General features: G+C 43.5%; 3 protein-coding genes across 7 annotated transcripts in view; 1 reads left to right on the top strand and 2 right to left on the bottom strand.

Moving 5' to 3' along the window:
- The window catches only part of FAM184B (family with sequence similarity 184 member B), a 192,396-nt gene extending 187,688 nt beyond the window's left edge, over positions 1 to 4,708 (top strand). For 4 of the 5 annotated variants that reach the window (XM_030314144.1, XM_030314142.1, XM_030314146.1 and 1 more), the window contains 3 exons: positions 223 to 327; positions 1,349 to 1,548; positions 3,523 to 3,616. In XM_030314144.1, the coding sequence (XP_030170004.1) occupies positions 223 to 327; positions 1,349 to 1,548; positions 3,523 to 3,616 (399 nt within the window). Of the gene's footprint in view, positions 1 to 222; positions 328 to 1,348; positions 1,549 to 3,522 lie in introns of all 5 variants that reach the window. The other variant, XM_030314143.1, reaches the window with a different exon arrangement.
- Positions 4,038 to 17,908, bottom strand: MED28 (mediator complex subunit 28). Its single transcript, XM_030314150.2, has 4 exons — positions 17,740 to 17,908; positions 13,075 to 13,141; positions 11,811 to 11,923; positions 4,038 to 10,563 (listed from the first exon to the last, which is right to left on the bottom strand). Exons 1-4 carry the CDS (start codon positions 17,887 to 17,889, stop codon positions 10,366 to 10,368), a joined length of 528 nt encoding a protein of 175 aa, XP_030170010.1. The 5' UTR covers positions 17,890 to 17,908; the 3' UTR covers positions 4,038 to 10,365.
- A 3,420-nt stretch (positions 17,909 to 21,328) lies between these two features.
- Positions 21,329 to 23,597, bottom strand: part of LAP3 (leucine aminopeptidase 3) — a 28,561-nt gene continuing 26,292 nt past the window's right edge. Inside the window, exons 12-13 of the mRNA XM_030314149.2 lie at positions 22,839 to 22,948; positions 21,329 to 22,129 (exon numbers count right to left, since the gene is read on the bottom strand). Of these exons, the coding sequence (XP_030170009.1) occupies positions 21,940 to 22,129; positions 22,839 to 22,948 (300 nt within the window). The 3' untranslated portion in view covers positions 21,329 to 21,939. The remainder of the gene's footprint in view (positions 22,130 to 22,838; positions 22,949 to 23,597) is intronic.

Consider the following 23,597-nt stretch of genomic DNA (forward strand, 5'->3'; position numbering starts at 1 on the left):
GTTTCAAATAAGCTCGCCCTTCCCTATACAAAAGCTGGGGACTCAGGCCACAGGACTAAAGGTGCTTCCTCAAAGCTTCAGTGGACGGCAGCTGGATCCCCACACATCCTCCCCCTTCCCCTGGGCTTTCCCTCACGGTTTCTGCCCTCACTCGACCATCTTCCTTCAGGTCAAACCCAGTGGTGTGGTCAGGCTCATTTGGACTCAGTTGTGTTTTTCCAGGAGGAGAGAAGATTTCACTGTGCAGCCTTCCCCAGCGCCATGTCCCATCGGAACCGGTCTTTCTCTTTCAACCCTCACCCAGGATATTTGACCCCCTCCATGAAGGTAAATTGGTTCTGCCGATTTCAGGCATTACAGTGCTGCTGGTTTCATTTTCCTGAAGGTAACTACAGCTTACTTATCGGCGTGCTGGCATACAGTCAGAGGAATGTTCACTGAAAATAAGACTCATGGGGAACGGTCCAAATTATTAACAAACAGTATTTATACCTGGTGAGGCAGATTACGTGTACTTTTAATTTCTTATGGGTTTTTGTATTCTCCGAGTTTCCTATAAACATGTCACTGTTAATAATGGTTATATCTGGATGATGAGAGAAACGAACAGGAATCTCCCACTTTTTAAAAAATGTTTGAGAGAGAGTGGGAGCGAGTGCAGGAGTAGGGGAGAGGCAGGGAGAGAGAATCCCAAGCAGGCTCTGTGCTGCTGTGCTGTTAGCAAAAGCCTGACACGAGGCTCGACCTCACGAACCATGAGTTCATGACCTGAGCTGAAATCAAGAGTTGGATGCTCAACCAACTGAGCCACCCAGGAGCCCCAGGAATCTCCCACTTCCTTTTTTTCATTACATATTTTTGGAATTTGTTATAATGAGAATATTCACATCAAAATCTCTCATCTGCTGTAACAAAATCCTAAAAGTGCTTAAAATGTTTAATAGTTCAAAGGACAGTAAACCTACCCTAAGCTGAACAGATGTGAGCTCATTTATGATTTTTATGTATGCCTCTCAGTGAAACAGTGTTGTTTCACTGCAGAAATATTAATGCATTTGAAGACAATGGACCCAGCTCCTGTTGGGGGTCTTATATGGCCTTCTACGGTCTAAAAAAAAATTTTGAATTACCAAACACATGTCCCCAGAGATTTTGGGCAAGAGATTGTGAGCCTGTGTTTCATAAAACAAAGTAGACTGGAGGAAGAAATGCTTTAAAAATAACATGTAGGTATATAAATAAAATTACTGCCTCTTCTCCCATATAGTTTTGGTTGGGTGGGCCTTTTTTACTTACAATAATGACTCTTTAGGGTGGAACTAACTGGCCTTTCTTTTAATACAAACAGAAAAAGAAGCTGGAGGAAGTGCCCAGCCGAGTGGTCAGCGTGCCAAACCTGGCCTCCTACGCAAAGAACTTTCTGAGTGGTGATCTGAGCTCCAGGATCAACGCCCCTCCAATAACGAAGTCACCCAGCTTGGACCCAAGCCCTGGCTGTGGCCAGCCTTACAAACCCACCCAGGCTCTAGATGTGAAAACTGCCACAAGGTAGGGGGTGGGGTGGGGAGTTGTGATTCCAGTTTTCCATAGATGGGGGGGGAATTCAGATTCCTTTCTGGCACCTCTTCAATACCCAGACTTTGGGCAGGTAAAAAGGACAGGGAGACAAGCCCCTCCCTGCCTTGGACAAATTACAATCCAGCCAAATGGGAAGGTGGTATAAGAGGAAGGAAGTATGTCATTCTTTAGACAAGTACTATTCTTGGTACCAAGTTCCAGAAAGTCTTTTTTTCCCTCTCATGGATGATTAGATCACTTAGCTAGCCGTGTCAGTGTGGGTAACACAGAAGATGGACTCTAATCACCTGGCCCTGAGGTCTGGACTCAAATTCTGGTCTCTTGTTCTTACCTAGGTGACTTTGGGCAGGTTACTTGACCTCTCTAGGTCTCCATTTCCTCACCTCTAAAACAAAGATAATACAGCACCTGCCTCACCAGACTGTGAGACTGAAGGAATTAATCCACAGGACGCAGTTAGCACAGAACCTGGTACAGAAGCATTCAGTCGATTTCCACTATTATTACTGCCACTACTATTATTAAGGTTATTTCTCAAGATTTATTGTATCATCTTGAGATTTTAAGGCCTCTTAATCTGGGTTGGTAGCTCATGCATGATCAATCATCTCAGATACCACCTTATTTTTCCAGAAACCCTTGCAACATGTTTCTCTTTCACAATCATTTCCCCGTTTATTAATTCTCCCTCCTATCCAGTCTTCTTTTCAGAGGCAGAACTTGACATTCTGTGCTTTGAATTTTGCATTTCAGAAATGGCTCCTTCTAAAATGTTCTTTTTCCAGGGATGCCTGGGCGGCTCAGGTGGTTAAGCATCTGACTCTTGATTTTGACTCAGGTCATGATCTCACAGTTGTGGGATTGGGCTCCAAGCTGTCATCTTGGGATTTTCTCTCTCTCTGTCTGCCCCCCGCCCCCCACCCCCACTTGCACTTGTCCTTTCTCAAAATATAATAATAAAAATAGGGGCGCCTGGGTGGCGCAGTCGGTTGGGCGTCCGACTTCAGCCAGGTCACGATCTCGCGGTCCATGAGTTCGAGCCCCGCGTCGGGCTCTGGGCTGATGGCTCAGAGCCTGGAGCCTGTTTCCGATTCTGTGTCTCCCTCTCTCTCTGCCCCTCGCCCGTTCATGCTCTGTCTCTCTCTGTCCCAAAAATAAATAAACGTTGAAAAAAAAAAATAATAATAATAAATAAATAAATAAAGTGTTCTTTTTCCAAAGGCCCTGCATACCTGCGGCTATTGGGACAAATGGGAGGCACAGACCTTTATAAATGTTGAGTGGCAAGGACCTCCTGTCAGTCAATGAAGGAGGCCAGCCCTTTTGTTTCAAAGCTGCAGAAACTGAGGCCTGGAGCCCTAAGCACACCCCTGTATTAACAGCTAGAGCCAGCTCCTGACTCTGGCTGGGGGTTTATCTCAGTATCATACACCTTTGAATAAGCTAGGTTCCCAGTTTTATATGAAGCTTCACAAATGCAGACAGAGACCAGTCAGCAGTATACACCGTACTTTCTTGCTTACTGTTTCCTCTTTTCAATTTATTAGGCTAATGTCACAGTCTTATTGAGGTGCGAACACATTAGATAACTTCTGAAGAAGCCAGACATTATAAGGCTGTGTTGATTAACTGTTTCATTCCTTACCTTTTTTATGAGGTTTAGTGTTCAATTTGTGCCTGAAATATAAGTTTATACAATATGCTCATTAGTCTTAAGTAAAACAGTGGAGAACCTCATTTTCGAAACAGGAATTAGATGTTCCCTTCCCACCCCATCTTTCACACCTTGTTTCTAGCCATGAGTGTTGGCCAGTTATACTCATGGTCTTTCAAAGAGTAAAGCAACAGCTTTACTCCCTGAAAGATAGTGGGGTATTAAGTTGTTTACCGAATAATTTTCAAAGCCATCTAAAACAATCTTTTTGTTTGTTGGTTTGTTTTTAGGACACAAGATGGTGAAACAGCCCAACCCAAAGAAGTCCAGCAGAAACAGGGCTCTGCCCACCAGGAATGGTTTACCAAGTATTTCTCTTTCTAAACTGAGTCTCAGGATTCCATCACCAAGAGGACACCTGAAACACATGTAAAGCATCTGACTGAAGGAATGAACTAAAAAACCAAATTAACTTGCTTGTGACACGATTTATATATAATAGCCAAAACAAATTTTGGCATTAACATTTCATACTGTTTCATTGTGAAACCAGTGCTTAAACAGAATTCTTGACATTAAGGTGAAAAACAAAACAACATAAACCAGTGTTATCAAAATGCACCCACAGAAAATATTAATGTTACTGATGACCCTCACATTGTATTTCTAGTGTCCATAAGATTTCACTCCACTTTGTGGAATATCAGGCTTTGTGATTTCCATGATCTACTTTAAAAGTGGTTTCACTTGTCCTTAGAATGCTAGTCATCTCCACTTGAAAAGTATTTCTGTGTAAATGACAGAATTACAAAATGCACATTCAACCTCGCTAGGAAGAAGAATAAAAGTTCGAAATACTCATGAAAACCAATTACAAACACAAAACAAGGCAAAACTAGGAGTGGATGACAGCAGCCCTTGGCACACTTCGACTGAGTGCTCTGACTTCCTAAGTCCAGGACCTGAAGTAGACGAGAGAGGGGATAACACCTACCTCAAAAGGGACTTTTGGAGAAGTAAGCAAAATAGGATAGGTATGATACCAATCACGAACTGGAATTAACCACTGCCAGAATTTTTCTGTGAATAACCGAGCCTCACTCTGTCATATGACTGTAGTTTCAACTTGGTCACTTGTGAAAGTTTCTAGAGTATTCTTTGAAGTCAAAGATCTACTGAGCCCATAGTCTTTAGGCCTGGGCCCTTTGCCTCATGGTGCATTGCTTCCCCATCACATGGATGCTCAGTACTGTAAGGGAATCGGGACTGGCCATTCATGGTGCTGACCCATGTCAGTCCACACTGAATAGTCTGACCTTCTGATGGAGCAGTGTGATTTGACAAGACTCAATACAATTTGGGCAAAATATGTTCTCAATCCTTTGGTGCTGGCCCCACACGTGGCCATAAACATTTATTCTATGCACTGTCAAATCTTTGCTCTTTGAATAAAACTTTAAACTGGGCAATTAAAAATGGCTGTGACTTGTATTGTTTTCCCAAAGAAAGGTGAAAGTAGATGAAGACAGTTTGGAAATAAGAAATTCACATTAATCTCAATCAGGTCAACTTTAAATGAAAAGTAGCTGCTTACATAATTTTGGGACAAATGCAATTACAACTCAAATTACAACTGACAATTTAAAGGTAAAATCACTATCTTTTTTAATGTTTTTAAGGTTTATTTGTTTTGAGAGAGTGAGCACACGTGAGAGGGTAAGGGGCAGACAGAGAGGGGAGAGAATCCCAAGCAGGCTCTGACACACTGTCTCCAGGGCTCAATCCCACCAACTGTGAGTCATGACCTGAGCCGAAATCAAGAGTCGGACACAAAACCAACTGAGCCACCCGGAGGCCCCTAAAGGTAAAATTCCTATCTAATCAAAACACGTGGCCCCAATAAGATAATTTCTTAAATGAAAATACTTGTTACCATACATGTAACATGCCATGTTATTTCTCAGTATCAATTTTTTTTAGTGATCTTGTTTCCTGCTTAGGGTGAGCACTGTAGGATTATGCTTGCGTTCTGTGTTTTAAGAACTAAACTAGTTTTGTGTTTTAAAAACTAAACTACGTACAGATAGTTGTACTGTTTATCGAAACATTCTTCCAACAGTGCAACTACTGATGACTAGCAACGTAGGCTGCACTTTAACTCAGCATGACACCTGCTGCAGGGACAGAATTTTATTGAGACTCTACATCTGTTTGATTTCTTTCTTGTTGCAGGTGAGTGAAAGATTCTGTTAAATTTCTAGATTCCACACTGTAATAATTGTATCTGTTAACTAAATCTGAGCATGCTTCTATCATTTATTTCCTTAGGACACATTCCTTGGGTGTATCTAAGTAAAGCATCAAAGGATACATGCTTAAGCTTTTTGATATAGCAGAATTATCATCCAGAAAGTTTCTCTCAAGGTTCCACCTTCACCACAGTGAATAAAATCCTCTCTGTACCCTAGATAATACTGACAAAGAAACTCAATTTGATAGATAAAACATTCTTCTGGTTTTTGTGTATATAATCAGATTCCATCAATCTCTCAAGAGTGAGTGGTCCAGACGTGACAGTGATGGCTTGGGGAAAACAGTGCAGATGAAGAGAAATGAACTGATTCAGGATTGAGTCAGGAGGGAGAAACAGCAAGATTTGGTGATAAATCTTGTTAGGCTCTTTTAGGACAGAAGGAGGGGCTAACATACGGCTGGAGCAAAACTGGAAAGGAAGATTGCTGTAAAGTGTTTCTTAATTAGGGTAGAAAAGACTGAACTCGCTCAAAAAATGGCTGCATATTGTGTACCTGAACCCTTATTAGCTGCTCTAGCATTGATGTAACATCCAACACAGTAGTTGTGAGTGAGGCTACTTGGTCTATAGTCTCTCCAGGATCCACCTGGATTCTGCAAGGGCGACGTTAGGAAATTAAATGGAGCTGTCCCTGCATTCTTCAGATTTCTTAGGTAGGGCTAATCTCCACCATCACCCCTGGGGATGCAACACTATTTTTGATCTACTCCCTCCTGCTAGTTCCTCAGCTGTCTCCCCTCACCCTACAGGTGATAATCAAAGATGCCCCAGGCACTCAGAGTGGCTGTTGACTGTTAAGTCCTGTTAGTCATTATCCCTCCATGGGGAGTCAAGACAGTGAGGTGCTAACCAGCCAACTCCACTGTTCTTGTACACAGTATGCCCCCTTACCTTCCAATGTTTGGTCCTTGTACTGACAATGTTCCCTTCCACTGGGACGTCTCCCTGTGGCACCACTGGTGGAATCTTCAGCAAGTGGGCCACTGGCAACTACACCGCCATGGGTCTTCCTTGCCAATTGGGACAGTGCATGAGCCAGTCCCCAGGCCCCATCCTACTGCCTGCTCTCAGACCACGTCCACTAACAGCCATGTCAGTCAGGTCCTCCAGGAGCTATCTCCCAAGACACAATCAGAATTAGAAGACATTTATTGGGGATTTCAATGGCCCTCAGCCAAGGACCACCAGAAACACATCTGCAGGGAACAAGTTAGGTTTATCACTTGTTGCAATAGGGAGAATGCTCATTGTGGAGATGGTAGGGCTTCTCAGAAAGAGGGTGTTAGAACCTATTTCAGAATTCTGGCTTTGGTGAGTGATTTCAGACAGCCTAAGGATGCAAAGGTGCACTCTAGATTGGATGCTGTAAACAAGTCGGGGCAATTCTATGACTGGGTGCCTGAAAGAAAATTTTATTTGTTCGGAGCACAGACTAGAGTGAAGATAAAGCTGAAAATAGTTAAAAAAAAAAAAAAGGCAGTTACTCACTTCAGTCAGAAGAATGTTTGGTGGGTTAACACTGTGACCTTATTTTTTCTCTGAGCCTAGACAAAATGATGCGGTGCTTTTGTTTTGTCCTACTTTATCATGGTCTTGGAGCAACTCTGAGTTGGTATTCTGAGACTGTTCATGTCCAACAGGAGAATAACATGGCCTAGTTGGATAAGTGTCCATAACACAGATCAGTATCTGGATGTCAGGGACAGGTTTTTCTTCCCTTTCTCAGGAAAAACCACCTGTAACATAAAGGGAAGAGGAAGCCTAAGGCAAGAAGAGCCTTCAGACTATGGTGCAGGTTGACACCACTGAAAGGGAGGCCAAGGAAGATTTGGGCAAAGAAGCTCAGACAATAAGACAGCACCAAGAAGTCTTGGCCAGGCCAGTAGGAGCTCCAGAGCAAAGACTGCCCATGAGGAGTCCCATGTTGAGCAGGAATGACCTGGCTTCAGTACCCCACCTGTGTCTGATCACAGCCAGGGAGAGTAAAGATGAAGTGGCCAGTAACCATCATGAGCACAGTGATGGTGGTATGGAAGGGGCAGGCTGAAAAAGGAGGAAGAGAAGGAGAGATGCTGGAGACTGTGAACGAGGGGCAGGGAGATAGGGCATCAGCTCAGGTACCGAAGGAATGTTGAAGATGGGAGATGAAGAACTCTTGTGAGCCGCAGGGAATGATCCAGGAGACGGGGGATGCGGAAGACGGACACCACCCAAGGATTAAGCCCTAGAGAAGGTGACTGGCCTGGGGCCCAGAACCCTGGTGGAAAGGCTGGTCCCACACAGGGTAGGCACTTCAGGAGATGGAACAGGAAGGAAAAAAAGGAGACCCTGAAGATGTGGGTAGGTTTGTCCTTCTGGGACTGGAAAAGTAAGGGAAACCCTAGCTGATGGTTTCTTCTCACTGAAGACAGCAACTCAAGAGCGTTTTCGATGTTAATCACCAAGAGATTAAAATGATATTCATAGCTAAGATTGAAAAGTTGTATTGACAGAAAACTCTCAATTCATAATAAAGAAATGGCAATAACTGGTACTTGCATGAATTCAAAATATTTTCACTAAGCACCAAATAGAATAGTTCCCAATCTTTTCACTAAGAACCTCTTTATTACTCAAAGACTGCCTAAAACTTAAGCAGTTTATTTAGGTTTTTAACCAAGAAATCAAAGCTGTTGGGATGCCTGGGTGGCTCAGTCGGTTAAGCGTCTGATTTTGGCTCGGGTCATGATCTCACATTTTGTGTCAGGCTCTGTACTGACAGCTCAGAACCTGGAGCTTGCTTCAGATTCTGTGTCTCCCTCTCTCTTTGCCCCTCCCCTACTCATGCTCTGTCTCTCCCTCTCTCTCTCTCAAAAATAAACATTAAAAAAAAAAATTAAAAAGGGGCACCTGGGTGGCTCAGTCGGTTAGGCGGCCGACTTCGGCTCAGGTCATGATCTCATGGTTCATGGGTTCAAGCCCTGTGTCGGGCTCTGTGCTGACAGCTCGGAGCCTGGAGCCTGCTTCGAAATCTGTGACTCCCTCTCTTTCTGTGTCCCTTTCCCAGCTCATGCTCTGTCTCTGTCTCTTAAAAAATAAATAAATGTTAAAAAAAAAATTTTTTTTTTAATTAAAAAAAACAAAAAAGAAATCTAAAGCTGCCAATCAGAGCTTCGAATTGGCATGAAGTGACCAGGTTAACAACCCTGAGGTCATATATTGTGAGTAAAACCTTTTTTTAAAAGCTTTGTTTAACCTATACTGAGGGCATTTGTTAGCCTCAGGCTGTGTACCCCACACACGGGCACACAAACAAAAATGAGTAAAATGTATTACGCATAAAAAATAAATAATAAGTGGTCCCTGTACATTCAGAGAGGAACAATGCCTACTTCTAATGAGAGGCACTGAGACAGATGCAAATCACTAACCTACGCAAGGAGAACCATGCCAGGTTGGTAGAGACAGAGGTAGTCCTGTGTCTTGAGGGGTGAGGCAGAAAGCATGCAGTGGCTTCAGGGACCAGATGGCATCAGACCAAACAACAACTATGAATGGATGGGTATCAGTGTTATATAGGGAGGGCCTTCAAGGCTGAAGGAAATAAAACACTTCAGGACACTGAGTCACAGAAGTATTGCCTGTTCGGAAGACAACAGAGCATCTGTTTTGGGTAAAGAGATGTAATCTGATTAGATTGTAAACAACGAGAAAGGAAAATCTCATCCAAGGAGCACCACACACAATGCCGGTCTGTATTTCTCAACGGCAGCTCAACAGAGAATCTCACTGGCCCATGTAACCAACAAGAGGGTAAAATGTCTTCCCAAATGCTGAGATCCCATGATCTTCGAGGATGGTGAGTCGCTGAGAGTCACCTGCAGCCCATTCTCCACCCCAAGACCCCAGTCCCTTGGAATCAATGTCACTCATTAGCAAGATCCTTCCTTAATGAGAAATTCTGCTACAAAAAAAACAGAAACAAAAACAACACAAGCAAACAAAACTGAAAGTGAAAAGAGATAACCAACCATAGCAAGCTTTAACCTCTCATACTGCGTGTATACCTCAACTGTTGTGCTGAGCACAAGGTCTACCCCCTTACTTAAAATGGATGCATCACTGCAGAACCCAACAATTTACCATATCACTGCTCTTGCTACACACCCCCACCCCAAAAGTGAAAAAACACCACACAAAATATAAACTTACCCCAAATAAAAGTCAACATCAACTTAAGGATTCTATGTATTAATACTACACTAACTTAGGATATGACAGTCCTTTCAACCTATTTACAAAATACCCTCATTTTGAGAGCTCTGGAAGCCTTATGGACATTGCTGCATTAGATTCCTCTTCTTGAGGTAATTCAAAGTCTTAAAATATGCAAATTTACCTATTTTACTATATTACCATTGAGGGATAATTGTTATAAAAGGTCTACAACCAAAATCCTCATCCTCTGATTCTCAGATCAAATCATACAAACGTTTCCCTTCATATTATATAAGCTAATCTAAAATTGGAAACACAAAAAGACTTAGTCATAAAAAAAAATACAAAGAAACATAAAAAGGAATCTGTAAGTGGCATCATATTAACAGCCTAAACTTTGCTAAAGACAAAAATTTACTTGATCTACCAAAACCATTTTATAAAGTACTCAAGAAAAGATGTTTATAAAACTAGGGGAACATTTTAGGTGAGACCATCAAACAAAAATCATCTCATTCTTTGGCAAAGAGTTCTTCCAAAATGTCACGTCCACAAGAAGTGATGTTTGTCAAAACTGTGCCTGGGTTGACTCACACCAGATCCCCTTCAGGCCTGCTTTGACTCAGCTTTGCTTCATGGGTGCAGGGATGTTAGCAGACGCCTGCTCGAGGTAGGCCAAGGAGCCCTGAGGGATGTCGGCTGGCTTTTTGTGCTGAGCGTTGATGTCCTCCAGCACCTGCTGCCAATGCCTCAGTTTCGTCAAGTGCTTCTGGACCAGAGCATCCTTCCGCTGCAATTCATTCCTTAGTTCTGAGACATCCTACAAACAAAGACGATTAAGTCAGGGCAAACTCATGAAAAATGAAAATAGTTCCTGATTAGGTAAGAGCACTAAGAAGTAAACTCAAAGAGAATCAATTCAACCTTTGTACATCCAACACTCTGCTTGGCTCCTCTATCCGAATAATACACAGCAACTCCTCTAATGGAAGATGCTGCGTAACGCTGGGAGCTTTTACTTTTCATTTCCTTTTAATAAGTAATACAGATGTTCCAATATTCCAAAGTACCAAAGGGCAGGCAGAGAAAATCAGGCTCTTTCCCAACCTGATCCCCAGGCACCCAGTATTTCTGTCCAAAGGTCACTGCTGAGAATCTGAAACATATGTTAACAACCGTTTAAAAGAGTCCACACCACTATTCTATCAGTTTGGGCTGAAGTGTTAAAATCTCATCTTCAAGAGCTTTTTAAATGAATATCAGCATTGTAATTCTTTATGAAGGCCTGGCATTGAACACACCTATGTTCTTAGTCAAGTACTCAAATCAGGAAATGCTCTGACATAATAAATTATAAAAGTATCATCTTATCATTCACATTCTCATCAGCTGATATCAATTAATAAAAAGAAGGTTTTCAATTAATTCAGCAGCTTGTGGGAATAGTTACTTCAAACAGTACCAAAAAACAATCATGTCAATTTAGTGTTTCTCATCAGGGGCATGACTGGTCTCTTGGGCAAGACAATTCTCTCTTCCACACTGCATGGGGCAGGCTTTGGCCCAACACACTAAATGCCAATGAAGCTTCCCAGTCATCATGGCAACTCCAACACATTTCCAAATGTCCCAGTTTCAAACAACTGAGATAAATGAAACCCTGAGTCTCAAGGAACCTGGGACAGAACATTTAAGTTTTGATTCCTTGAACAAAACTTGAGCCCTTCCTGTGTGTAAGGCAGCCGGGGATACACACAAATCACAGTTTCTGTCCAAAATGAACTTATCATCTATATTAATGACTTTTCAACCTTTTTCAAGCAGCAGAACCTTTTCTTTAAGAGAAGTCGTCCAGCAAATGAAACTCTGAAGCCCAGCTTTCCACCTCCACCCCTGGCTCCACTACTTGCCCAACTTGTTGTGAACACTGACATCTAGCAACATGTGTATTCAATCTGTAAAGCCTACTATAACTCATGGGAAAAGGGTGTATCTCATTTAAAGCACAGATGGAATCCTGACCATATGTGCTCTTCCTGAAAGTTGAAGAGAAAGCTGAGTTCATACCTCTTTGATAACTTGCTCTGGTTTCTGGACAGATAACTGCAATCTTTTTTGTAGGAAAAAACATTCCGTCTGTCTTGCAATATCCAGAAATTTCTGGATACACTGATCAACACCTTATAAAAAAAGACCAAAATATTAAGAAAAACACTAGACACATATATCGTCCTCATAAATGAACAGTCAAAAATATCAAGGGGCGCCTGGGTGGCGCAGTCGGTTAAGCGTCCGACTTCAGCCAGGTCACGATCTCGCGGTCCGTGAGTTCGAGCCCCGCGTCAGGCTCTGGGCTGATGGCTCGGAGCCTGGAGCCTGCTTCCGATTCTGTGTCTCCCTCTCTCTCTGCCCCTCCCCCGTTCATGCTCTGTCTCTCTCTGTCCCAAAAATAAATAAACGTTGAAAAAAAAAAATTAAAAAAAAAAAAAAAATCAAAACAGCACCTTCCCCAAGATGTAATCTGGAATTTTAATTCTGACAACAGAAATACTGACTCCCAACCCCCATGTGTTAACCAACATTAAATAGCAGATAATTTGTGTTTATATAAGGTTAATGAGACCTCAGCACAACACAAAAGTTCTTCTGAGGAAAGATAATCCTGACATCCAGCAATTAGAATCATGACTTCCAGTTAAAATGTAACATGTAAAATACAGTACAAAACAATCAGAAACAGTGGTTGCTTCTTGGGACAGAACTTGGGCAAAGTCAGGGAAACACAAGAGACTTTTCTCTGTAACACCTTCAAAAAATAATCAAAACTTATTTTTTTAAAGAAACAGCACGCATTGTTGGTTATTACTGTCCTATACAATACGGACAGCACATTACAACTAGCTCATTATGAGTGTGACATGTCAGTTGATAAACCGAACAAAGAACCAGCAGTATATAGAAAGGACTGCATAGGGGCGCCTGGGTGGCGCAGTCGGTTAAGTGTCCGACTTCAGCCAGGTCACGATCTTGCGGTCCGTGAGTTCGAGCCCCGCGTCGGGCTCTGGGCTGATGGCTCAGAGCCTGGAGCCTGTTTCCGATTCTGTGTCTCCCTCTCTCTCTGCCCCTCCCCCGTTCATGCTCTGTCTCTCTGTCCCAAAAATAAATAAACGTTGAAAAAAAAAAAAAAGAAAAAAAAAAAAAGAAATGACTGCATAAAGCTCATTCCCTGGAAAAGTTCTCTAAGGATACAAACAAAACCATAAAGTGTAAAATAAGCAATCAGGAATCTTGCTGAAGGCAAGAACGTGGTCTACAAAGAGTGAATTCTTACCAGTTCTAATTTCCTCCTGATCTGTGCCATTGACATAGTCCTGACTCACAAGAGAAGCAAAGCAAGCCTGTGTGATTCAAACATATAAGAAAAAAATATCATTCACATGTCAAAAGTATTACTTCAGAGTAACAAATAACTTCTCTTGAAGTTATTCAATGAGTTGACACAGTCTGGGTTTACACATTAGCTGACAAGATATCCTGCTAATGAAATAACTTGGTAAACTAAGTCCATGAGACACATGGAGGGAGAGCCTCCAAATGAGGCAGCTGGTATTTGCAAGCATCACGACCTGGCCTCTCTCCTGCCACTCGCCCCTTTCACCAGGATCCCATTCCATACCAGAGCCTGGGCCCCTGGTCCAACTCCACTTAAAGCCCCTCCCTCTGATGCTTACATGAATTGTACCATCACCCTATTAGGGCTCAGATAAATCATTACCTCCTCAGAGAGGCCATCTCTCTCTACTCTTTTGAAATGGCTTGCTCTATCCTCATGCCCAGCTTTATTGTTTTCACGCAGTTAACTGACATCATTCCATTCTTCTAGTCCATTATCAGTTGTCCCCTGCCAGCAGGTGGGAATTTTGCATATCTTGTTCTCATACTCCTAGAGCAGGAATACTGCTCGGCACTAAGTGGGTGCTCACTAAATACACGTTAATGACAGACAGGACAACCTAAGAGCTTGCTATCACATGGGTAAACAAGTCCGAGAGAATTTCTCTCAAGGGGCACCGATCTAGAGGAATACATGATTCAGCCAAGCACTTCTGTGCACAGGAAACCGTCAGGAAATGCATAAAAAAGGTCTATCACAGGGCAGTGGGATCAGAAAGAGAATGGGAGAGCTGGTGGGGAGCAGTGGTCAGAAAGGAAGCCTCAGGGCGTCTGGGTGGCTCAGTCAGTTAAGCGTCTGACTCCTGATTTCTGCACATGTCATGATCTCGCAGTTCTAGATATGGAGCCCCGTGGGCAGCTCTGTGCCAGCAGCACAGAGCCTGCTTGAGATTCTGTCTCCCTCTCTCTCTGCCCCTCCCCCCACTTGTGCCTTCTTTCTCAAAACAAATAAACGGAAGGAAGGAAGGAAGGAAGGAAGGAAGGAAGGAGGGAGGGAGGGAGGGAGGGAGGGAGGGAGGGAAGGAAGGAAGGAAGGAAGGAAGGAAGGAAGGAAGGAAGGAAGGAAGGAAGGAAGGAAAGAAGGAAACCTCAGGAAAGCATAGCCCCACCAGCAGTGAGCAAAGTACACTGGTGTGAGGCAGGCATATCTGGGCCCAAATTTAGGCCATCACCCACATGTGAGGGCCCTTCGGGAAGCAACAAATTCTGCTGCCAGAAGTTTCCCCTATTTGATTTATAGAGAAAAATTACAGGACTCCTCCTGGGAAATCCCTGTAACACCTCAAGAAATCCGAAAAACAAATTGCCCATTCTGTGTATTACATGGAAAGATGAGCCTGTTGGATTTGGGATATGACTAGGGCACATCTGCTCTGTGAAACCTGTGCGTACTGGAAAACATCCCACCCAGGAGGCCAACCAGGCAAACCAATCAACAATGCTGCTCCCTCACAACCAGCAGGGCCACCAGGCATAGTGAAATTTGATCTCAGGAATTTTCGCTCCCTTTTCCCTCTTTAAAAAAAAAAAAAAAGGAAGAAGAAATCAGGGGCCCCTGGATGGCTCAGCTGGTTAAACATCAGACTTGGGCTCAGGTCACGATCTTGTGGTTCGTGAGTTTGAGCCCCGACATGGGGTCTCTACTGTCAGCATGGAGCCTGCTTCAGATCCTCTGTCCCCCTCTCTCTCCCCTGCTCTCACGCTCTCAAAAATAAACAAACATTAAAAAAAATTTAAAAATTATACATACAGGTCTTCATAGACAGGTGAGCAGTTGTATGGAGAAATGTGTGGTAGTCTATAAAAAGAATATGATTGGGGCGCCTGGGTGGCTCAGTCGGTTGAGTGTCCGACTTCAGCTCAGGTCATGGTCTCAGAGTTCATGGGTTTGAACCCTGCGTCTGGCTCTGTGCTGACAGCTCAGGGCCTGGAGTCTCCTTCGGATTCTGTGTCTCCCTCTCTCTCTTCCCCTCCTCCTCTCACACTGTGTGTCTGTCTCTCTCTCAAAAATAAACATTAAAAAAAAATTTTAAATAATTAAAAAAAAAAGAATATACTTTTTTTTTTTTAATTTTTTTTTCAACGTTTATTTATTTTTGGGACAGAGAGAGACAGAGCATGAACGGGGGAGGGGCAGAGAGAGAGGGAGACACAGAATCGGAAACAGGCTCCAGGCTCCGAGCCATCAGCCCAGAGCCTGACGTGGGGCTCGAACTCCCGGACCGCGAGATCGTGACCTGGCTGAAGTCGGACGCTTAACCGACTGCGCCACCCAGGCGCCCCAAAAAGAATATACTTCTTAGAAGTATGCGTAGAGAGGCACCTGGGTGGCTCAGTCAGTTGAATGTCTGTCCAACTCTTGGTTTCAGCTCAGGTCATGATCTCAGGGTTTGCGGGTTTGAGCCCTGCATCAAGCTCTGCACTGACAGCACAGAGCCTGCTTAGGATTCTCTCTCTTTCTTTCACTGCCCCTCCCCCATGTGCATGCATGCTCTCTTTCTCTCTCAAAATAAATAAACTTAAAAAAAAAAAAGTTAGAAGTATGCGTAGCATGGACAGTAGGGAGGCCCAAGTAATAGTCCTCATTTGCACAAGCCAAGGGGTCGGCTTTGGGCAAGTAATTTCTCCTCTGAGCCTCAGTTTCTCCATTCATAAAAGGAGAGGATGGTCTCCAAGACTTCCCCCCACAAGAATGCATGATCTCAACAAACTCATTACATTGAAGAGCATTTACTGAGCAACTAGAATGAGAAAGCTAGAGACCTAAAGGGAGAGCCCCCAAATAGAAACGAAAAGTGGGCAAGCAGGTGCCATGAACCACTGCAGGTTACAAAACAGAGGCCCACACAGACCACAGTGAAATGAAAAGGAAATGAAAATGTGGCCTTTGAGCAAAGTCCTGAGAAGACCAGATGGGTGATCATGCAGCAGCAGAGAGCCAGCCCAGGTCGCACCACTCACTCCCTTTCAGCTGGCTTTGTCTGAACGCCCTTTTGGGTTTCACATTCCCTGGGAAGTGCCTTTGGCAGCCACACCTATGTGTGCTCTCAGAGTACCCCGGGTTTTCTTCTACCAGAGCACTGATCCCCCAACACAGCAACTGCCTGCCACTCATCTGTTTCTTCCACCCGGCTGTCTTGAGTTCCTTGATGGCAAGGACTGTTTTCTCTGCATTCTAAGCACCAAAGACAGGGCCACAACAGGCTCCTTCACTGTTTGACAAATATCCATCAAAGCTATTGCTACCTGCTGCCATTGTATTAGCACTGATGGGAGAATGAAGGACAGATCCATTGGGGAAGTGATGCGGGACTTGGGAGAAGGCAGCTGGAAACCCAAAGGGAAAACAAACAGCACATGCAGAAGGAGTCTTATGTGCCTAGAAGGAAGAGAAAATTGGAATGAAGCAGAAAGCTGAACATGCAGAGCTGGGAAGACCACAGTAACCTTTTGGCTTTAACTCAAGAGTGACAGCATTAGGACACTGGTGGTTGGCTCTGGCCAAGACATCTACAGGGCCAGTCTTTCAACAAGCTCTCATGACTGACGGCCACCTCACCTCAACGCTAAATGCTGCTCTAAAGCTTACCAAACCCCTTCCTTTCTGGCTTGGTACCACTGCAAAAGCATCTCATTCTCCTCCCAGATAGATTTGGATACCCTTCAAATCAGTTCGTTATCTCCAACCTTTTCAATGTACACTCCCCAGTAAAAACATTTTTGCCCGTGCAGCCCCAGTAACACAGTCATTTACAAACCATATTCATGTTCTACTCTGCTATTACACATAGTATAAAACTCACACGACTAGGATTTAAAATGTGGAAAAGGGGCCTGCACTTATAAGTTATTTGATTTCTGCACAATAATGGCTCATCTTTCACTTTAGGGACCACTGGAAACCATCTTATTTTTAAGCACTAACTTATTTTTACCTCTCCTTTGTCTACTACCACTCCCCATTTTCCAACTTCTAGAGCAGAACTCGGTTTGGGTCATCCCTGCCTCCCTCACTCCCTAACCCCCAGCTTGCTTTCCTTCTCCCCCCGCCTCTCCTAGTACCAACTTCCACACAGCAACTTTTACGTAAGTCCATTTCATCTCCAAGAGTCCATTACTTCAGGGCCGTTTAAGGGTGCAGCCCAGCGGAAAGGAACAGGACGTAGCAGTGTGTCGTTACCCTTCGTAGATCCACCAGTACCCTACACGCAGGGATGCGGGGAAGAGCGCTCAGGGATGGGGCCAAGAAAGAGTAAAACTGGAACCACCGACTGGGAACCTAGAAGGGTCCAAGGCTGGGGGTGGGCAAACTTGAAGTCCACGTGCTTCCAGAAACAAAGTCTAGGTTTCCGCCAGCAGACCTGCGCACACTTCCGGCCACCACTCAAAGTGGAGATTAAAGCAAGTAACTTACGTTCTCTGAGCCTCTTCCCCGATCTGGAAGCCTGTCGCGAGCATCACTGAAAGGGGCAAACTGCCCAGGTGCAGCTTAGGTTTCAGGTAAGAAAGGAGGCTGGGAACGGACGCCGCAGTCTCATCTTACCTCAAAAGAGGACTCCAACTCGTCCACCAACGTACTGTTAGAAGTTCTCGGAGGGCCTGGCGCTGCCTGAAGAAGCGAAGCCTGGCCCCTGGAGTCTCCGGGATGTCCAGGCGGCTGTCCGGAGAACATACCTCCCAGCGGCGCCGCCATTTCTGAAAGGGTGGGCAAGAGGCCCACTGCGGCTGCGCAGGAGCTGGCGCCCGCGGGTCACGGGGCACGCACGGTCACGTGACACCGCAGGCCGCCGCGGGCTTCTGTCGAGCTCCAGAGAAACCGTAGGTTTGGTGGCATCTCCCTTTTCTTCTCGGCCAGTAGGCAGCCAGACTTTTAGTGACCTTAACTGAAAGCTTTGACCGGATTTGACGCAGTTGTGGGAGTGGAGAATTCAGTGACTACGATGGCGCGAGCCCTTCTCCAGGAGTCAGGATACTCCTGTGCAAATCCCGCCTTTGCCCTTAAGATTTGGAAGGACTTTGGCCAAAGCTGCTCTCTACGGGCTCAGGTTACCCGTTGGTAAGAAGGAGGGAGGCGCCCCTTTATTCCACAGTTACCGAGCGTTTACTGTGTACCTATGACTAATCTAGTCAGTGTGGGCAGAGCGGGAACAAACTGGCAAAGTTACCCCTACATTCTCTGTGCGGAGAGACCGGTGACAAAAACATTAACATTGTTCAGGCTCCCTGGCCTGGCATTGTTCACCTTAGATATGTATAGTTAAAGCCACTTTGCTAATGTCTTTCAGTAACTTGCTTTTCAACACTTATTTATCTTTTCAGAAGCTAAGTGTTTGTCCCATTATATTTAATTTCACAGTTTTCCAGCACATTTATTCTTGGTCCTAGACTCTGTTTACTCTGGGATTTTTTTTTTAATTTTTTTTTAACGTTTATTTATTTTTGAGACAGAGAGAGACAGAGCATGAACGGGGGAGGGTCAGAGAGAGGGAGACACAGAATCTGAAACAGGCTCCAGGCTCTGAGCTGTCAGCACAGAGCCCAACGCGGGGCTCGAACTCACAGACCGTGAGATCATGACCTGAGCCGAAGTTGGACGCCCAACCGACTGAGCCACCCAGGTGCCCCTTACTCTGGGATTTTAACAGTCACCCCAAGTCTCTGTTCTTGTGGAGTTTACTACTGTTTTTGTGGGAGAGAGAGACACAAATATATATAGCAATATCATGTAGAGATAAGTGTTTTAAAAAAATGAAACCCGGTAAGAATATGCATAGTGATGGATTTGAGATGGGTGGCTGGAGAGGTCCTCTCAGAGATTCTGCACTAGAGTGACGGAAGTAAAAATTTACATAGAAAAATCTTTCTAGACGGGGGCAGGGGTGCCTGATGAAAGAAACTGCCTGGCATATTTAAGGAACCACAGAAAGGCCAGTAGGGCTGGAGTGAGGGAGGCAGGGCACAAGTAATCAGAAAAAGCAGAGGCTCCCCTTTGCGAATCAGGTCTCAGATCAAAAGTCATCTTCCCAGTGTCCATCAAAATTAGCCCCACACGCCCAGCCACTTCACCCTGCTTAATTTTCTTTACAACATTTAAGCATCACCTGAAATGACCTTGTTCATTGTTCTTCATTAACAAAAGTCACCAAACACATGTGCACCAACAGGAATGCAAGCTCCATGAGATCAGGGCCTGCCTGTCTTGTGTACCTGTACTCTCAACACCCAAAACTGCCTGGCATGTTTGTTGACTGAACAAAAATATAACACCATAATGGAACTAGTGGACTCCAGCAGTTCCCAAACTCTTTTTGGGTCTTAAGACCCCTTTATGCCTCTACAATATTATTGAGTACGACAAACATTTTTGTTTGTATGGGTTGTCAGTATTCAATTAAAACTTAGAATAGCTAAAATGTCTACCTATTAAAACTGAGAATTTAAAATATTTATTTAAAAATAAACCAGTTAATGTTACCATCAATGTTTTAATATATATAACTTTTATAAAACCAAAAAAAAAAAAAAAACCATCGGAACAGTGGGAATCACTTCACTTTTTTGCAAAAGTAAAAGACTTTAACGCTTCCCATCCTCATGTGGTCTCCAACCCCAACAGCCACCTGGGACCGTGAGAGAGACTTGAGGCTGGGGGGTGATTCGCATTTCCCAGTCTGGATATCCAACCGCCATGGATGGGGCCGCTTCAGTTTGGGGGTTCTCTACTTCAGCTACCACGTAACACTATCGTATTCTAAACCACTACTGTTTTGGCGTGCACCGCAGCCATGCCTAGACCTCCCTGATAGACATGGGTACTACCACCTGCCTCAGAGCGTGGTTCTGAGACGAGCAAAGGTATTGTGAAATACCTGGCAGCCAGATGCATGTGCAATGACAGCTAAATTTCATCTCAGCCAGACTAAATAAGCACATGAATCCAGGGCTAAGCCATGCTTTTTGGATCCCACGCTCTAATAAACACATGAGTTGTCGTTCCTCTCTTTATAAAATGCCTTTGATAGAAAGCTTTCTATGAAATCCCTGCTTCACCTTCTGAGTCACCTAGAAGAAACCAAAATGCTTCTAGTTTCCCTTCACAAAGTGGTGGTTCCACCTTTTTCCATCTTTCCTGGCAAAGTACCTTCTGGACATGGATAATCAGGGGCACCTGTGTTTCCTCACTATTCCTGCATGATTTTAATTCTAACACAAATGTGCATTCCCATACCCATTCCCTCTCTATAAACCATTTAAGACACATAACATCTTCTTACATGTCACATTTCTTAAATATTAAAGACAACTCCAATAAACATGTTTTCTGTCAAATGTTCAATCTTAAAAAAAAAAAAGGTATAGATAGATCCAATTCATGGGTAATTTGTTCACCTAGATACAAAAAAGTAAAAAAGAGGAGAGGTTTGTTCTATCCTCAATCTGCACAAGTAGAATTTTGTTGATTGGTTGTAGTCCCAGGTGATAAGCAATACTCTACCCATGAACATTCCTTTTATTGGTGTTTTTTTTTTTTTTAATGTTTATTTTTGAGAGAGAGACACACAGTGTGAGTGGAGGACGGGCAGAGAGAGAGGGAGACACAGAATCTGAAACGAGCTCCAGGCGCTGAGCTGTCAGCACAGAGCCCAACGCAGGGCACGAACCCACGAACCATGAGATCATGACCTGAGCTGAAGTCGAACGTTCAACTGACTGAGCCACCCAGGTGCCCCTCTTGGTCTGGTTTCTTCACTTAAATATATTCCACATCTATTCAAGCCACCGTATTGACAGAAAGCACTACAGTGTAATGAACAATTAAGAATGCCAGCTCTGGAGAGAGGCCCCCTAGTGTTTAATCTCTGCTTTCTCACTTACTAGCTTGGTGACATTGTTGGCATGTTATTAACCCTCCCTCTGGTGCCTCGTTTTCCTCATCTGTAATCTGGGGATAATAGTACCTACCTCACCAACTGATAAGCTCATCACTGAGTACTCTAAAGTGATCATTAACATTGGAGAAAATACTGTATCACTATGCCCCAACTTACTTAGTTCACATAACACAGCCAGAAGAGACAAGTTATAATTGTCACTGAGTTGACAGTAATACAGAATACCAGAGCCACACCAGCGAGCATAAAAAGTTGGATTTATTTTTTCTGACAAGTACATAGGAACCTTTAGTTTGTTCCTAGCATCACAAATCTAAAATACATTTTGCTCCTCACTTAAAAACATCTACTCTGAAAATCAGGTAGTTTTTTTTTTTTTTTTTTTAATTTTTTTTTTTTTCAACGTTTATTTATTTTTGGGACAGAGAGAGACAGAGCATGAACGGGGGAGGGGCAGAGAGAGAGGGAGACACAGAATCGGAAACAGGTTCCAGGCTCTGAGCCATCAGCCCAGAGCCCGACACGGGGCTCGAACTCACGGACCGCGAGATCGTGACCTGGCTGAAGTCGGACGCTTAACCGACTGCGCCACCCAGGCGCCCCTCAGGTAGTTTTTCAACATGTAATCATTTATAGAATATCTTAAAAGTCATTGCCAAGCAAGATTATTAGCTTTACCTTTATAAATCCCTACTCAAAACGGAAAAAAATCAAGATAATTAAATTTTCTTTTGTTCTACATTTTTAAATACCATCCTTTGTTTCTTTTAAGATTTTCATCCATTCATTCAAAAATATTTTGAGGCTCAACTGCTCATTTAAGAGAACTGAAAAATTTTAGACAATCTTAACTAAGCACTATCTTGACTGAAATGAAGCAAGAACTCTATCAGGGTCCTTGTGGGCCTCCCGGTCATGCCCTTCCGCAGATACGGAACCTCATCTTTGTTGGTCATCACACCTGCTATATCTAAATGTGCCCACTTAGGATGAGTCACAAATTCTTTCAGGAATGCTGCAGCCGTACATGCTCCTGCAGACCTGAAGAGAAAGACAAAAGCCATTGTTTAATGCCATGTAAATGTGCACTGACCATTTCATTAAGATCCTCCATTCGTGCTAAGTAGCTCCTATGAGCAGACAGCAAAAGTCAAGCTTATGAGATCTACTAAGAACTTAACCCAGAAACCACTTTCAGAATATTTATTCTCAGACACAGCTTTAAGGTAAAGAATAAATTCCAGATTCCTCTTCCCCATGGTAATGAATTCACTTATTTTTAATCATTTTCCCTTACCATTTATTTAAAATAACTTTTAGGGGTGCCTGGGTTGCTCAGTTGGTTAAGCATCCAACTCTTGGTTTCGGCTCAGGTCATGATCTCATGGGTTTGTGGGTTTGAGCCCCGCTTCAGGCTCTGTGCTGGCATTGCAGAGCCTGTTTGGGATTTTCTCTCTCTCTCTCACTCTCTCTCTCTCCCCCCCCCCCCCCCCCCCCGCTCACGCTGTCTCTCTCCAAATAAATAAATAAACTTAAAAAAATAAAATAACTTTTAGATTTGAAAACATACAAAATTTTGAGAACCAGTTGGAAAACACCTTGAAAATTAAAGACATTAGGAATTAGTGCTTATGAACACTGCATCAAAAGAAAATTGGCTATATTTTTCTGTGAAAGGGCATAAAATTAAAGTGATCGTTTTGGTAACCAATGATTATAAAAGTGTACTTTTATAGCTCATTTTATATACCTGTATTTTCCAATGTTATTAACATCAGCAAGTTGGCAATCTACAACTTGTCTTGTATAATGTTCAAAGAGAGGCATCCTCCAGACACGGTCCCCTGTTTCAATGCTGGCCTAGAGAAGAAATAGGTACAATAGTTAGAAGACTGCGTGAAGTAGGTTCTGGTTAAATTCATGGCACTGATGTATTCAATGCAGGAAAGAAAGAACTGTTCTCTCTGACCTATTACTCTAAAACAGGAAACTATACAACCAGGTCCAGAATCATTTCAGTTAATTCAAAGATTTACTTAAGAATTATAAAAGAAACCAGGAATGTTGTAAAATGTCCCACAAATTTGTAGGATATCTGCTAAAACCATCAAATATTATGGATTTCAATTTACAATAATCTGGTATCCAGCAGTACATCCAGGCTTTGTGGGACTGATTAGGGGGAAATAGTCTTCGTGATGCTCATCACCTCAGTGTGCTGGGGAAAGACATGTCTGAAACTGCACCACTGAAGACCAGAGCCTAAGACAAGGTGAGCTTATTCATTCACATAATCAAAACCACACTCGTTCAATCGCTACAGAGCACCGCCAGGTGTTGGGGATATAAAGAAATTTAATGTCTGAGCCATCAGAGGGCTCAAAGGCTAGTAGGGGAAACAGATACACAGACTGTTTTAATACACTGTGGTCAGAAGTAAGACCCAAAAGTGGAAAGTCAGGAAGCGGCAACAGAAGCTGTTATTTTGAGACATGAGTAAATAGATGAA

The sequence above is a fragment of the Lynx canadensis genome, chromosome B1 (genome assembly GCF_007474595.2).
Source record: "Lynx canadensis isolate LIC74 chromosome B1, mLynCan4.pri.v2, whole genome shotgun sequence".
In the NCBI taxonomy this organism is placed as follows: domain Eukaryota; kingdom Metazoa; phylum Chordata; class Mammalia; order Carnivora; family Felidae; genus Lynx; species Lynx canadensis.

What these genes read in the sequence shown, in the direction of transcription:
- MED28 (XM_030314150.2), bottom strand. Translation starts at nt 17,889, where the DNA reads ATGGCGGCGCCGCTGGGAGGTATGTTCTCCGGACAGCCGCCTGGACAT. An exon ending in TCAGGAGGAAATTAGAACTG is followed by an intron (nt 11,924 to 13,074) that starts GTAAGAATTCAC and finishes TTTTTTTATAAG; the next exon opens with GTGTTGATCAGTGTATCCAG. An exon ending in CAGAGCAAGTTATCAAAGAG is followed by an intron (nt 10,564 to 11,810) that starts GTATGAACTCAG and finishes CTTTGTTTGTAG; the next exon opens with GATGTCTCAGAACTAAGGAA.